We start from the raw sequence: 17,093 nt of genomic DNA, 5'->3' as shown, positions 1-17,093 counted from the left end.
CAGGTAAAACTAATCCAGCTCAGTTAGAGTTTATACACTCCTCTGCTCTAGCAAACTTTATAATTACATCAGCTGCAGGATTTAAATCCACTAAAATAAAACACATGTGAGTTAATAACAGAGGCCCCCTGCGCTGTGCTTTAATCCACCCACATGAAAGGCAAACACACACACACACACACCCTGTGAGAGTGCTGATCCCAAATTTATTTATTAATGTGCCCTTTTATCAAATAATCTGAGGATTAATTAAGCATCAATGGAGAGGAGAGGAAACACTGAAAACAGTCAGAACAGAAAAAAGAAATGGCAGCTAGAGCAAAGCGACTGGTAGCATATTAGGGAACATACTGTACAATTACTGTATACTGCATCATATTGGGTTGTGAACAGTGTGTCATGCATACTCTAACAAGAATCCACAAACTGTAAGTACAACAGTAGAAACGAGAGGTTGCAGTCACAGAGGATAACCTATCCGAAGTTTGGAAGAAAAGGATAAAAAAAAAAGGGAAAAAGTTCAAAAGAAAGAAATAAAGTTCAGATTGAAGAAATGGCTGTATGGAATGAATAAAACTTGTTCTTTTAGAGAATCAGAACAAGGAAGGAAGAAAGGAACTTTAGTTTCTTCTACCTTTCAGTAAGTAGAAGAGTATAAAAGTAAAAAGGGAAGACGTTTGTGAGGAAAGAAGTTCAGAAGGAATAAAGAATGTCTGAAAAGAAAACAGCAGGGGGTTCTTTAACCATAGACTGTATACTAGTGCATCTAAAAAAAAAAAATAGAATATAAAAAAAAAATACTTTATTTCAGTAACTTGGTTTAATATGTGAAACTCATATATAATATAGATGTATTACACACACAGAGTGATCTATTTTAAGCGTTTATTTCTTTAATTTTTGATCATTTATGGCTCACAACCAAAGAACACTCAAAAATCTGTGTCTCAGAAAATTTGAATATTATATAAGACCAATCAGTACTTTTGGCAGTGTGGGCAGTGTGCCAAGTCCTGCTGGAAAATGAAATCTACATCTCCATAAAAGTTTTTCAGCAGAGGGAAGCATGAAGTGCTGTATGATCAAGGTCAATGATGAGTGGATGAGTGAGTGAATATTTTTGGTAATGTACTGAATTGGTATATACAGTATAATCTGTACAGTCACGGGGGGGTTGGGGACTATATGGGAACTATATATTTTTTTTATAAGGGTATTGATTACGCTATGGAAATAATGTCACTGATTTATTAAAAGTAATAAAAACTTAGTTATAGCTATAATAGCTATAGCAATAATGAATAATTGATATATGAGCAAATAAAAATACAATAAATCACAGTGAAACGTTTTAATTATCTGATATCTATACACCATTTAGATTATTTAGATTCTTGATGCTCTATTTTCTATGTTCTGTAAACAATATATTTCAATATTATTTCACTAAAATACTGTAAAACAGATTTACGTCTTAAAAAAACAGCAGTGATATATCCCTCCAGGGTTTACAACAGAAAAACCCAGTCTCAGAGGACCCACAGTACAATAAAATATCCAGTGGCTGCTTATGAACAGTCCTACTTTCAGCTTCTCTCTGATTATGAATAATTCATGTATTATATAGTTTAATATTAACACAACTGCAGACACCAGATATAACACTGAGCATTAACACAGGGAAAAGCATACTCTATCGGCTAGACTTAACATCATGGAGACTTCTCGATGACTTTGAGTGTGTGTGTGTGTGTGTGTGTGTGTGTGTGTGTGTGTTCGTTTCTTACTAGATGCTGCTTCAGCTTGGGCATCATCTTCTTCAGGATGCGGTCGTGGTGCTCCTGGAAGCGTAAGAGCTTTGGAAAACCATCCACAAAAAATCCTAAAAAAACAAACACTAGTTCAGATTCTGATATCTGTCTAGCTTTGTACTGTTGTATGACCAGTGCTGGTGATATAAATTCTACTCAATATTACTTACAGACTGAACAGTATGAACTAAGCTGCATTAATTGTGTTACATCATGGATAAGACAGCAATAATGCAATTGACTTCAATAGATCATTTATAATGACTAATTCATGCGTAATATAACAAATATTAATATCCTAATATTTATTATGCATTCCTTAAAATAGTTACCCACAGTTGCTTATAAAAGAGTTACAAACAATGTAGACTAAAAAAAAAACATGGGAAAGACACTACTTTTCAGCCAATCAGACTGCATGCTTTACCGTGCATGGCGTGCCTGTGTCCAGACAGTAGTTTGACCAGAGCCCAAAACGCATCCTCTTCATTCATATAGATCAGGAGGAGAGCTGTGATCTGACTCATTCCCTGACAGTATCCCACTTCCTACACACACAGACACACGAATAAAACAGATTTTTATAAGACATTTTGGAGCATTTTTGTTTGTCTACTCTTCATTTGCAAGGTACACATTGCGACGAAAAGAACAAAGAACAAAGTAAAAAAAAATAAATCTTTGATTAAAAAAAAAAATAATCTGATTTTATTTTGGATTGATCGATTTTTTCCCCTACTAAAAATCTAATTAAAGATGATAAAGAAATCGTTTAAAACTAGTTTTCATTTATTTAGTTTTTACTTAAATGTCCCCTTTGTGGTTAAAGTGCAACCAGAAACAAGCAAAAACAAATTTATTGTAAACAGTGAGAACATCTAGTAACTTTTAGAAAGCTAAACATAGTTTAGATACTGACTCAATGCACCCTCAAACTTATTAAATAAATAAATAAATAAAAGCAAACCCACCCTCAAAAAACAAATAGAAAGAAATAAAATTGTGCCCTTTTTGATAAAACTTAAAAAATAGAAAACAAGTCCAATTTAATATGATATTAAGTAAAGACTTTTCCCCGTTGGGCTTCAATTGCAAAACAAAGCTTTTAAATAAGTGCCAGTGTTCTATAAAATGAATATGAAAAAAATCATAAACTGTAGTGCATACAGAACCTGGTACACGGTTGGAAGATGTAACAGTTGCTTGTTTTACTGTGGATGGTGAACTAGTGCTGCTGCTGCGTTCATTCCTTTGGGAGCAGCACTTCTCCCACTCCGCTTCTGTTTAAAGTATAGAGATAAATTTGCCGCGATGCTTCGTTTAGAAGCAATCGGTTTAAACGCACCTTACAGCAAGGATCTACGTCCGACGTTGCAAAACCGAAACACAAGCTCAGCCGTCATGTTGTGTGTGTGTGTGTGGGGGGGGGGTGCGCGCGGGAGGGAGGGAGAGAGAGGCGGGGGAGCGCGCGGGAGAGAGGGGCGGGGCTAAGCTCAGTCTGAAGTACGGGGGCCCACAGGGGAGGGTCGGTGGTGAAAATTAAAACTCAGAGAAAATCGATTTTTATAAAAGCACATCGTCCTTAACTGTAAATTCGGATTAATTGATAAAATCGATTAATCGCCCAGCTCTACTCCAAGCAACTCCATAACAACCACCAAAGATATACCACCATAGCAACAGCTTTCAACAGTATAACTCTAAAGCAACTGAAATGGAATCACCTGGGATGCTATAACAACTACTGGAACTACCTAGAAACTGCCTATACTGTGCAACACGTATTCTGTGAAATCATCCTTTGAGTTTTTCAACAACTGTGGAATTTCCATCAGGAACCATTAGCTTTAATTAAGAAGCCCTAAGGAATCCTATTTAAAAATAGCGCATCATTAACTTTTAATGTACAAATAATTCTTGGCTTGATATTATATTTCCATGAAACAAATACATCGAATTTTTAACTAGAAAAAACATGCTTTTTACCAATCTGAAGACAAACTGATTGTTTGAATAGTCACAGCAGAATGTTCACAAAATGGCAAGTGAAGTAAGAACACTTTCTGCTTGAAAGCTTTGCTAAATTACAATCAATCCTTTTCCATTGTTTCTTCAATCAGACTTCAGCAGGTAAAGCATTTACTCACCCTGTTATACATGGAGTACGCCGTGAGGACGTGGAACAGGTCCTGCTGCCTGAAAACACACACACACACACACACACACACACACACCTCATTGATCATCTGTATACAGCCTTAATTTGAACAAATCACCGCTGTCATTAAAAAGCTTCTATTCATCTGTATACATTATTAATAGCTGTTCTTTCTACTCTATGAACTTTAATGATAAATGGTCTGAAATGCATTCAGCTACATTAAGTTGCACCAATTGCTGACACACACACAGCTTGTGCCTGTAGTCCCTGTGCAATATAGCACCAAAAGAATAGGACTCTCTGAGGGAACAGATAAACATTTCCATTTCCATTTATGGTATTTAGCAGACGCCCTTATCCAGAGCGACTTACAACAGTGCTTCGATGTTTCTTCAAATATTCAAAGCTAGTTTGTAGACTAGGATCAAGAGATACGCAGAGCTTGATCATGTTTAGAACCCTAGGAACCTTTTTTTTTTTTTTTTTTGGATTAGTTTAGGAACTCTTTGAAAAGATGCGTCTTCAGTCGACGTTTGAAGACCGCAAGTGCTGTTCTGACAACCAATGAAAGTTCATTCCACCACCTTGGTGCCAGCACAGAGAAGAGTCGGGATGTCTGTTTTCTGTGTGTTTTGAGGGATGGAGGTTCGGGCCGAGCCGTACTGGAAGCTCTAAGAGAGATCTGGCTTTGACCATTGCCATCAAGTATGAAGGAGCTGGTCCGTTTTTTGCCTTGTAGGCCAGAGTTAGGGTTTTGAATCGGATGCGGGCGGCAACAGGGAGCCAGTGGAGGGAACGCATTGAAGACTGATTGAAGATTGAATACGAGTCGTGCTGTCGCATACTGAATTTATTGTAGTGGTTTGGTGGCTCGCAGTGGAAGCCCAGCTAGCAGAGAGTTGCAGTAGTCAAGTCTTGAGATGACAAGAGACTGCATGAACCTAATATATTGGTACCATGTCTAATAACAGATGTTGGCTCTAGGGGTTTTAAGGTCCTAGCACTAAGCTATGGATAAGTGGAACTGTGTATAAGTTGGAGAGTTGGGGATGAGTTGAGCGGTGTGATCATTCAACCTCCAGACCTCATTAATGCTGCATTTGTCACCAAATGCAATCAAATCCACACAGCAATGCTCCAAAATCCTTTCCTGGACAGTTACTCCAAGATTTTTCCTATATATATACGTATATAAAATATAATATGACATATTTTGTCACTGTTGTGTACGTATCACACACTGGAACTGTCAGGCTACAGTAGCCTATAGTGTTCAGCCCGTTGTGCTCATCTTTAAAGCAGTGAAATGATGAAAGCATCCTGTAATGAACATCAGTCAGTAACAGATGTTACAATTCTCATAACCCTGGACGTTGTTTTATAGTTTGCTGTAGTCACACATACCAGATGCTTATTTCAGAAGATCTTTTATACAGTTATTGAAATGTTTTCCATTATCGATAAATATTGATATGTAATTCTTGTCCAGTATTTAAATAATCTACATATACAGAATATGCATTGTAGATAAACCTGTATAGATACTCTGATCTCTGTGATGTGCTGATTAGGGTTGGGCGATGTCTCCTTAATTGGCAGATGACAATATTTACAGTGAAACATCGCGATGGACGATGATATCATTGGCGGGGGAGGGGGGTGGGAGGGTGGGGTTTTGTGCGTGCGGTTGGGGGGGTTTGAGCAATAAAATACAAAAAATATTTAAAAAAAAATAAATAAAATAAAACAAAAACTTATTTAAAACACAATCAAAGGCAATCTTAGCCTCGCGCTGAATTCAGGGAGAGAGAGTGAAAGAAAGAAAGAGAGAGAGAGAGCGCAGCACGGCACTTTTTGCCTGATTTCTTTTGATTATCAATAATAAATATCAATAAATATGTGAATTTAATACCTTTTAATACCATATATTTTACTTCACTTGATAGGATCTTATTTATTAAAACGTTTTTTTTTTTTTTTTACTCGCAATGCCGCGCGCGCTTTCCTTATTACTGGCGCTAAACTGTTTGATCCAGCTGTTATACTATATTATATTATGTTATATTAAAACCATTTTAACATTTTTTGTTTCTATGTTTTAAAATTTGTTAGTTTATATTTTTGTCAACATTTTGAGTTTATTTTCGTTTGTTATTTTTCTAATCATAATAGAAATTACATATTTTTTTTCTTTTGTACATTTTTTAAGGGACGAGAAACAAAAGTATGTGCATGTTTCTGGAAAAACAAAAAGGTGGGCGTGTCATCGCGATGGTTACCATCCATCACGATGTTGGGTCATAAATGGCGATGTATGATGATATCGTCCATCGGCACAACCCTAGTGCTGATCTCTAGATCCAGAGAGGACACATGAAATTGTGTTCTTTTAGTCTGTGGGTGAAAATCTTGTTCTCCTGCTTCAGTGCTGTAATGTTCCTCATTCTAATCCCGGGTCAGGTCTGCTCGCTCTGTGCTCCACCTGAAGGACACTGAGATCTCTGTGCTCTGTCTGAGTGATTCATTTGACATTTAGTAAAAGCAGAAGTGGAAAAGTCTGTCTGTGCTCTGAAAGAGTGTGTGTGTGTGGGTAGGGTTGGCATAAGTAGAAAGCAAGGTTGAGAGATGGTGTAGTGTAGGGAGGCAGGGCTAGGTGCAGATTTGGCCTTATTTGGGTTTTTAATGTAGAGAGATGAATGGAAAATGCATTGTAAATAAAAAATAATTATGAAAATTGCATACATTTTGTAAAAATCTGCTGTGGTTCCTATTTTAGTTTTACATATTTGTAATAACCATGTAATTAAACCTTAACAATCAATCTTAGGGACTGTCATAGAAACTGATACCTCGGTACCAAGTTGTCAGAGAAGCAAGACATTGGATTTTCAGTAAAATAATTAATGTGTTTTTTGTCCTGGTGCTAAAATTGATATTAAAAAAGTGTTTGAACGGACTTCCAAACAACCAAAAAAAGTTATCTTGGATTCTGAACTCTGGTGAAACTAGAGCGCAAGATTACAATTCTATTCCATCTCAGGTACGACATGTGATGCGAATGATGATAAAGTCTTCTTGAGTTCTTGAATCCTAGTGAGGTTCTTCAGAGTTTCTGAGCAGGACATAAAATTTTGGGGCATTCTAGTAAAAAAAATCCTACTTGAAACTAGTTAAAACGAAATGCAGCATTGATACAATTTGGCGGAAAGTATCGCACATGGACACATGCCCATTCATTGTTTTTTGGAGGGTATTTAAAAAAAATTTAACCTGCTTTTGTTGGAGTAACTGTCTCTACTGTCCAGGGAAGACTTTCCTCTAGATTTTGGAGCATTGCTGTGATGATTTAGTGGCGTTCAGTGATGAGAACCTGATCTACTCAGCTCATCAAACAAGTACTGATCCATCATTGCAGAGAGAACAGTTCCACTGCTCCACAGCTCAGTACTGAGGGCTTTATATCCCTGTAGCCCACATCTGGAATTAGGCATGGCGCCAATAGATTTATCTTTAAGTGTTCCAGCGTCCTATTCTATTGGCTGTACATCTCCTACAGAGAATACAGAGGATGTGTGTAAGTGTGAAGTAGCTTAATACATTGATTAGTAGGGGTGTCCACAAACATTTGGAGCTATAAGCCACCTACTTTACGTCATAGCGGTGCATGAACATGATGTGGTCTCTGTAGGTCCGGTTCACATCCAGATCAATCTGACGGATATCAGGAGACAGTAACCTCGCTCTCGCCTTCAGCTTCTGCAGAGGGACAGAGGGATGGAGAGAGAGTGAGTGAGAAAGTGAGTGAGAGAGAGAGAGAGAGAGCTTTCAATAATAATTAACTTTAGCAGGAATAAATCAACACAGCAGCCCATAAATCTTTCAGCCAAGCATCTGATTTACTACAGCAACACACACAGACAAGTACTTGTACTATGCTAACACTAACCGGAACACACACACACACATACAACAGAACCCCTCTACAGGGATTCAAAGATTCTGCTCTATGTTGACATGATTGCATCACAACTTTTTTTTCCTTATTTTTCAGCCACTTCTTGCTGTGAATCAAACATATTGTACCTCATACCACAAATATGCTCTACTGGACTTCAGATCAGATCAGATTCAGTGACTGACAATCTCGCTTCACTAAAGAACCCCAAACTTGTTGTCATGTTTATTAAACCATGCTTTGTGACATGGTGCATCATCGTGCTGGATGGAAGAAGCCATTGGTATACTGTGATCATGAAGGGATGCACAGGGTCAGCAATAATACTTAAGAATAGTAATATTTTTATGATTTCCAGCAATGACTGATATAGTATTAATATGTCCAAAATGTGACAAGACCTCCTTCCCCACAACAACGCAACTAGGGGTGTGCCATATTGTATTGTACACGATAATATCGTTAAAATTTCGTGAAAGATTGTGAAAAGATATTATACCCTAAAATATTGTGCCATATCACCCAACCCATTTCCCATTATATGTACTAGAGACAGTTTATATCTGTCCAGTAGAATTTATTTTACTTAAATCCTGTATATATGGAGATATCTGGAGTGCATCATTAGTATCATGACATTTTTGACCATTGACTTCTGTTACAAATCTAATAAAATTCTTGTATTTTTTTCATATTTTAGTTAGGGGTGTGCAATATCATATCGTATGTAATAATAAAATTTAATTTTTATTTTGTTGCAGTAGTGTATTCTTAAAAAAAAAGTGTTTTGTTATATCGCCAAGAGTATTCATTATCGCGAAAATACCATGAAATATTGTGATGATATTTTTAGGGCCATATCACCCACCTCTAAACGCAACTAACAATCTTTGGTAAGTAGAACAATTTCTGAAAGCTACAGTTAATGTTTGTAGAACTGTCAATTTTTCTTGATGTTTTGAGAACTTTTTTAAATTTAATGTCACATGCAAAGTCACTTCCAGTCCCCTTTAAAAGTTTCGGAACAGCAAGGTCAATCCAAGTATTTCTACTCTAGACTGGAAAAAAATGGGTTTAATATTAAAAGACGAATATGAATACATTTCAGCTTATATTTCCACATATTTACATCTGGATCTGATACACATTACAGAAGATAGCACCTCCTGTCTGAACCAAGGGTACTAGGGTACATCTCAAAGTTGTAACCACAAAGTTAAAACTAAGTGGTTATCTGAAGTACAACAAATTTGAAGTACTGTAGTCTTTCTGTTAGCTCCAACCAGTCTGACCATTTTCTGTTGATCATATTTAACATCCTTGGAGAGTTTATGATGAATATGAGTCATGTCTAAAGTACATGAATACAGCGCCTCCTATTGGTGTACTGTATATGTAGCTGTAAAGAACAGGCTATATATTCATACTGAGTGATATATTCACGTGTGGTTATGTCTCCAACACACACACAGACACAGAAAAGCACACATTTGTACTGCGCAATGAATGGCTGGAAGGCAGGATGGTGAAGTGAAATGTTGGCAGCGATTCATAACCGACTGCACTGTGCAGCTTTTAGAGGAGCTGATTGCAGAGCCGAGAGTCAGAGTTCTCCCTGTGGCTGCGCTAAACCACATAACTACTGCTCGCTAAACCACAGGAGGACAGAGTGAGGAGAGCTATTCCTGAACACCATATTTATGCACTGTGTGTTTTACTGTGTGTATATATGTTGTACATACATGATCTATTTATTTATATACTGTATATATCACTGCTGTCAAGCAAAACCCTGACAGTTCTTCTTTACATCGAGTCAAATATTCATGATGAATGGACCAAATGAGAATGCCCACATGTGTATAGGCTGTGGAGTGTTATGTTGAGAGTGAGTTAGGTTGGAGGTTAAATACTAGTCAGCGTGCTCATTTTGGTGGTGAGTTGGAGTGAGGTCTGATAGTGAGGTCTGGATTGAGGTCTGATAGTGGGTGCAGGTGAAATATGGTAGTTGGAGTGAGGTCTGATAGTGGAAGCAGGTGAATTATGGGAGTTGGAGTGAGGTCTGATAGTGGGTGCAGGTGAATTATGGGAGTTGGAGTGAGGTCTGATAGTGGGTGCAGGTGAATTATGGAAGTTGGAGTACAGAGGTCTGATAGTGGGTGCAGGTGAATTATGGGAGTTGGAGTACAGAGGTCTGATAGTGGGTGCAGGTGAATTATGGGAGTTGGAGTGAGGTCTGATGGTGGGTACAGGTGAATTATGGGAGTTGGAGTGAGGTCTGATGGTGGGTACAGGTGAATTATGGGAGTTGGAGTGAGGTCTGATGGTGGGTACAGGTGAATTATGGGAGTTGGAGTGAGGTCTGATGGTGGGTACAGGTGAATTATGGGAGTTGGAGTGAGGTCTGATGGTGGGTACAGGTGAATTATGGGAGTTGGAGTGAGGTCTGATGGTGGGTACAGGTGAATTATGGGAGTTGGAGTGAGGTCTGATGGTGGGTACAGGTGAATTATGGGAGTTGGAGTGAGGTCTGATGGTGGGTACAGGTGAATTATGGGAGTTGGAGTGAGGTCTGATGGTGGGTGCAGGTGAATTATGGGAGTTGGAGTGAGGTCTGATAGTGGGTGCAGGTGAATTATGGGAGTTGGAGTGAGGTCTAATAGTGGGTGCAGGTGAATTATGGGAGTTGGAGTGAGGTCTGATAGTGGGTGCAGGTGAATTATGGGAGTTGGAGTGAGGTCTGATAGTGGGAGCAGGTGAATTATGGGAGTTGGAGTGAGGTCTGATAGTGGGAGCAGGTGAATTATGGGAGTTGGAGTGAGGTCTGATAGTGGGTGCAGGTGAATTATGGGAGTTGGAGTGAGGTCTGATAGTGGGTGCAGGTGAATTATGGGAGTTGGAGTGAGGTCTGATAGTGGGTGCAGGTGAATTATGGGAGTTGGAGTGAGGTCTGATAGTGGGAGCAGGTGAATTAGGGGAGTTGGAGTGAGGTCTGATAGTGGGAGCAGGTGAATTATGGGAGTTGGAGTGAGGTCTGATAGTGGGTGCAGGTGAATTATGGGAGTTGTAGTGAGGTATGCTAGTGGGTGCAGGTGAATTATGGAAGTTGTAGTGAGGTCTGATAGTGGGTGCAGGTGAATTATGGAAGTTGGAGTACAGAGGTCTGATAGTGGGTGCAGGTGAATTATGGGAGTTGGAGTGAGGTCTGATAGTGGGAGCAGGTGAATTATGGGAGTTGGAGTGAAGTCTGATAGTGGGTGCAGGTGAATTATGGTAGTTGGAGTGAGGTCTGATAGTGGAAGCAGGTGAATTATGGGAGTTGGAGTGAGGTCTGATAGTGGGTGCAGGTGAATTATGGGAGTTGGAGTGAGGTCTGATAGTGGGTGAAGGTGAATTATGGGAGTTGGAGTGAGGTCTGATGGTGGGTACAGGTGAATTATGGGAGTTGGAGTGAGGTCTGATGGTGGGTACAGGTAAATTATGGGAGTTGGAGTGAGGTCTAATAGTGGGTGCAGGTGAATTATGGGAGTTGGAGTGAGGTCTGATAGTGGGTGCAGGTGAATTATGGGAGTTGGAGTGAGGTCTGATAGTGGGAGCAGGTGAATTATGGGAGTTGGAGTGAGGTCTGATAGTGGGTGCAGGTGAATTATGGGAGTTGGAGTGAGGTCTGATAGTGGGTGCAGGTGAATTATGGGAGTTGGAGTGAGGTCTGATAGTGGGTGCAGGTGAATTATGGGAGTTGGAGTGAGGTCTGATGGTGGGTACAGGTGAATTATGGGAGTTGGAGTGAGGTCTGATGGTGGGTAAAGGTGAATTATGGGAGTTGGAGTGAGGTCTGATGGTGGGTACAGGTAAATTATGGGAGTTGGAGTGAGGTCTAATAGTGGGTGCAGGTGAATTATGGGAGTTGGAGTGAGGTCTGATAGTGGGTGCAGGTGAATTATGGGAGTTGGAGTGAGGTCTGATAGTGGGAGCAGGTGAATTATGGGAGTTGGAGTGAGGTCTGATAGTGGGTGCAGGTGAATTATGGGAGTTGGAGTGAGGTCTGATAGTGGGTGCAGGTGAATTATGGGAGTTGGAGTGAGGTCTGATAGTGGGTGCAGGTGAATTATGGGAGTTGGAGTGAGGTCTGATAGTGGGTGCAGGTGAATTATGGAAGTTGGAGTACAGAGGTCTGATAGTGGGTGCAGGTGAATTATGGGAGTTGGAGTGAGGTCTGATAGTGGGTGCAGGTGAATTATGGGAGTTGGAGTGAGGTCTGATAGTAGTGGGAGCAGGTGAATTATGGGAGTTGGAGTGAGGTCTGATAGTGGGAGCAGGTGAATTATGGGAGTTGGAGTGAGGTCTGATAGTGGGTGCAGGTGAATTATGGGAGTTGGAGTGAGGTCTGATAGTGGGTGCAGGTGAATTATGGGAGTTGGAGTGAGGTCTGATAGTGGGTGCAGGTGAATTATGGGAGTTGGAGTGAGGTCTGATAGTGGGTGCAGGTGAATTATGGAAGTTGGAGTACAGAGGTCTGATAGTGGGTGCAGGTGAATTATGGGAGTTGGAGTGAGGTCTGATAGTGGGTACAGGTGAATTATGGGAGTTGGAGTGAGGTCTGATGGTGGGTAAAGGTGAATTATGGGAGTTGGAGTGAGGTCTGATGGTGGGTACAGGTAAATTATGGGAGTTGGAGTGAGGTCTAATAGTGGGTGCAGGTGAATTATGGGAGTTGGAGTGAGGTCTGATAGTGGGTGCAGGTGAATTATGGGAGTTGGAGTGAGGTCTGATAGTGGGTGCAGGTGAATTATGGGAGTTGGAGTGAGGTCTGATGGTGGGTACAGGTGAATTATGGGAGTTGGAGTGAGGTCTGATGGTGGGTAAAGGTGAATTATGGGAGTTGGAGTGAGGTCTGATGGTGGGTACAGGTAAATTATGGGAGTTGGAGTGAGGTCTAATAGTGGGTGCAGGTGAATTATGGGAGTTGGAGTGAGGTCTGATAGTGGGTGCAGGTGAATTATGGGAGTTGGAGTGAGGTCTGATAGTGGGAGCAGGAGAATTATGGGAGTTGGAGTGAGGTCTGATGGTGGGTAAAGGTGAATTATGGGAGTTGGAGTGAGGTCTGATGGTGGGTACAGGTAAATTATGGGAGTTGGAGTGAGGTCTAATAGTGGGTGCAGGTGAATTATGGGAGTTGGAGTGAGGTCTGATAGTGGGTGCAGGTGAATTATGGGAGTTGGAGTGAGGTCTGATAGTGGGTGCAGGTGAATTATGGGAGTTGGAGTGAGGTCTGATAGTGGGTGCAGGTGAATTATGGGAGTTGGAGTGAGGTCTGATAGTAGTGGGAGCAGGTGAATTATGGGAGTTGGAGTGAGGTCTGATAGTGGGTGCAGGTGAATTATGGAAGTTGGAGTACAGAGGTCTGATAGTGGGTGCAGGTGAATTATGGGAGTTGGAGTGAGGTCTGATAGTGGGTGCAGGTGAATTATGGGAGTTGGAGTGAGGTCTGATAGTAGTGGGAGCAGGTGAATTATGGGAGTTGGAGTGAGGTCTGATAGTGGGTGCAGGTGAATTATGGAAGTTGGAGTACAGAGGTCTGATAGTGGGTGCAGGTGAATTATGGGAGTTGGAGTGAGGTCTGATGGTGGGTACAGGTGAATTATGGGAGTTGGAGTGAGGTCTAATAGTGGGTGCAGGTGAAAAGGCGGTGTCTGGCTGGAATTGTCCATGTGAACAGACTGAAAGTGACTCTACATTAAGTGCAGCATACTTTAGCTTACATGAGAGATGTCAAAAGTCATGGAACACCATACTAGTTCCTGATGAAGGTTAGCTAGGGACAGCCCAGAGTCCCTAACAAGTCTGCATGAAAGCATTAATTAGTTCTCTAAAGTATGTGTGTGTACCTCATAGAAGTCCTTCTTCTCCTCCCTGATTTTGGGAACGTCGAGGAGCAAACACCACACCTGGCCCCGGAGCTGCAGCGGAATTCCCTTATAGATCCTCCTTACCATCTGTGGTATATACACACACAGCCACACACACACACAGCCACACACACACACAGCTTCAGTTAGACTAAGTCATTTCCTTTTAATCAAGATTACACTGTAACAAAAAAACAAACAATAAATACATGCAAATCATCAAACTAATTATCCTTCTTATGAAGAATTAAAATATATATTTTCTAGATTATACCATTATACTATTTTTTTAAAGAAATTATATATTTTTTGTTTCTCTTAGTTTGACTTATCACCCTGTGATGCTAATTTGTTTGTCTAGGAAATGACATTATTAAAGGAATCATTGGAGCAGTCAGGAACAAAAAGAAATTGTATATAGATATTATTTATGATCATTTTTTACACTACTAATACAAAGAAAATTAGATTTCAAATTTACTTTACATTTACCACCCTGTCATGTTTTATTATGAACATGGCCTCCATGGCCTTTTTTGTAGGATAAACGTATCTTTTATGTTGTGGATTTTAATAATTGAGATTAGAATTGGATGTTAAATAGCTGCAGTAAATTCTCTCTGCTGTGTCGTTAAACTCAGCAGTCTGGAACGAGGGATGACAGAAAGAGAGAGAGAAATGTAGAGAAATGATGGAAAGAGGGGCAAATACTCCTCCTCATAACATCCTCATTCATCTATATTACCCGCACTAAGTGATTTCCTCCCTGTCTTTCCCCAAGGGCAGGTGTGTGTGTGTGTATGTGTGTGTGTGTGTGTTATTGATGGCTGCAGATGTGCTCATTCCTCAGGTTGATAGTAATGATGATGACACTTATGATGCTGACAGAATCTTTCAGATAAATCACCAAGCTGAGAATTATCATACTGGCTATGTATTATAATCCACATGAAGATAGAGTGTGCCAGTGCCTACAGATTTCACCTACATAAGCTTTTATTACATCCCATTCTAAACCTATTGGCATTAGTGTGGAGTCGGTTCCCCTTTGCAGCTACACTATATGGGCAAAAGTATGGATTTGATCCCGTTCACAGACATACAATAAGAAAAAAAGGTATTGGGATGCCTACACATTACTCCTACAAGAGATGTTATGATCTGATTCCAGTCTAAACCCATAGGCATTCATGTAGAATTTATTTAATTATAAGATGAAAAAAGGCTTCAAATACTGAAAAACACAGAAAAAGATAATGCAAAATAAAAAAATAAAATAAATAGAGGAAAACATGTTACGAACACGCACCTTGTCGCTGTTCTTGTACTTGTCCCAGCTTTTCAGCATCTTCACCCACTTTTCTGTCCTTTCCAGTTCAACATGCTTTTGCTGAACACACACACAAACAAACAAAAACAAACAGCGACATTGCAAACATGAGATACATCGTAACTTATCACAACAGTAACACAAAGTGAATAGGACATTCAACTAAATAGATATTTTTTTTTGCATTTACAACTATGATAATGAAGAGTTTCTCATGTTCCCCTCCCGTTTTTGCATCTCTCTGGTCTGTCCCTGTGTTTATTTACCCTCCTCTGCATCACCTGTTTGTTTGTAGCTCCGCCCCCTTGTTACCTGGTCCCAAGGGTTTCCTGTTTCCTGTACCCTTCTGTGTATAAATAGTCCTCTTTGTCCCTCTGTTTCTTGACCGTGGTTGTACGTCTTACATCAGTCAGGTTACGCGTTTTCATGCTATCATGTTACCCATGTTTCTTTTTGTTTCAGTTTTTAGTTCTTTGTTTGTTTATTCCTGTTTTTCAATAAATACTCACAATTGTGTCTGCTCTCCACGTCTCCTTCCTGCTCCCTACCCGACATAGCTACTGTAGAAAATCATGTCTTTTGAGTTATTTTAGGATAAAGTCTGGCTTTAAAAAAACAAAATTAGATCTTTCTAAGATGTCTTAAAAAATGTTCCTTTTTGTAAAATTACAAGTACACCGAATTACAGCCGATGAGGCTTTTTTTTGACTCTTTGAATTTTAGTCAAATTCTCATCATTATTAACCATAACTACGATCAATAACAGTCTATTAACCTTTATCTCTTTACTCTTAACTTACAAATCAGGACATTTTAGTCATACTACAAATCACTGTAAACATTTCTGTGCTTGTTTTTATAGTTAAATATAAGGCTGAAAAATCAGACATTATTTTATTGTTCTGTGATTAAAAAAAAAGGACATTTCCCTGATTTTCTCCAGATGTCAATTATCCAACATATCATGACATTATACGATAATGCACTCTGTGCATGGAGTATTACAAATTACACTAGGCAATGTTATCTGATATTATATTATCAGTTTCTGGTTCAAATGTAACAAGTCATTCCATATTATGTGATGATGATGCTGCTTTTATTGTGTAGCCCTACTTAAATATCTGGCTTCAGGAAAGCAATGACCTCACTTTTAAAAGTTAAAAGAATCAGCATTTTTGACCACCAGGTAATTATAATAATTAAGTAACTAATAATCAAGAATCAGTAAGTATTAAATACTTTAGGATTATCTTTAGTATAATTAGCTTTTAGTGGAAAAGTCTTTCTGAAAATATAGCTTCAAACTTATAGATAACAGCTCATGTATACATGGTATTATGAGATATTTTTTTGCTTACCCTTTCCTCCAAGGAGTTATAGGCTGGAAGTTCATCCTGACTGTAAAGGAAAAGAGAACACACACACACACAAACGTAATTTAGATGTAAATTCAGTGAAATTGCAGCATCTCAGTGTCTGATTGTTTCATCACTTCGCCAACAGGAAAAAAAATCTCCTGTAAATAGCATTTTTTTAGTTTTTCGGTTTGGTCTTCTCACAGATATCTCGTAAAGTTTCCAAAACCACAGCTATCTGCGCACATCACAGAAAACATCTTTTTTTCTTTTTGTAATGGTTATGTAACTGATGAGAACAGAGATCTGGTACTGGAATGGAAGCTGCAGAGGAACCAGAGAAAACCCATCAGCTCTGAAGCCTGAGAGCCGCTCCCCCCGGCACTGCCCCACTGAAAAAAGGGGATTTATCTCTTCCAGGAAGAGGACGCTCTAGATAAATAAACAGCGCTATGGCAACCGGCCCGTGACGCCACCCCTGCTGACGGGGTTAAACCGAGGAATCATCGCCACTGACACAAACAGGAAACGCTTCAGCTCACAGAGGAGGACCTTTAGCCTCGGACATG

The 17,093-nt window shown here is 39.6% G+C and overlaps 1 protein-coding gene across 3 annotated transcripts in view; it reads right to left on the bottom strand.

Moving 5' to 3' along the window:
- Window positions 1–17,093, bottom strand: part of usp6nl (USP6 N-terminal like) — an 82,223-nt gene that overhangs the window by 14,317 nt on the left and 50,813 nt on the right. For all 3 annotated transcript variants that reach the window (XM_049473838.1, XM_049473839.1, XM_049473837.1), the window contains 7 exons: window positions 16,528–16,567; window positions 15,146–15,226; window positions 13,816–13,923; window positions 7,619–7,728; window positions 3,959–4,007; window positions 2,239–2,359; window positions 1,788–1,882 (listed from right to left, as the gene is read on the bottom strand). In XM_049473838.1, coding sequence (XP_049329795.1) covers window positions 1,788–1,882; window positions 2,239–2,359; window positions 3,959–4,007; window positions 7,619–7,728; window positions 13,816–13,923; window positions 15,146–15,226; window positions 16,528–16,567 — 604 coding nt within the window. The remainder of the gene's footprint in view (window positions 1–1,787; window positions 1,883–2,238; window positions 2,360–3,958; window positions 4,008–7,618; window positions 7,729–13,815; window positions 13,924–15,145; window positions 15,227–16,527; window positions 16,568–17,093) is intronic.

This window comes from Astyanax mexicanus, chromosome 2 (genome assembly GCF_023375975.1).
Source record: "Astyanax mexicanus isolate ESR-SI-001 chromosome 2, AstMex3_surface, whole genome shotgun sequence".
In the NCBI taxonomy this organism is placed as follows: Eukaryota; Metazoa; Chordata; class Actinopteri; order Characiformes; family Acestrorhamphidae; genus Astyanax; species Astyanax mexicanus.
Note: the sequence above shows the minus strand (reverse complement) of the source record. Positions and strands in the feature narration are given on the sequence as shown.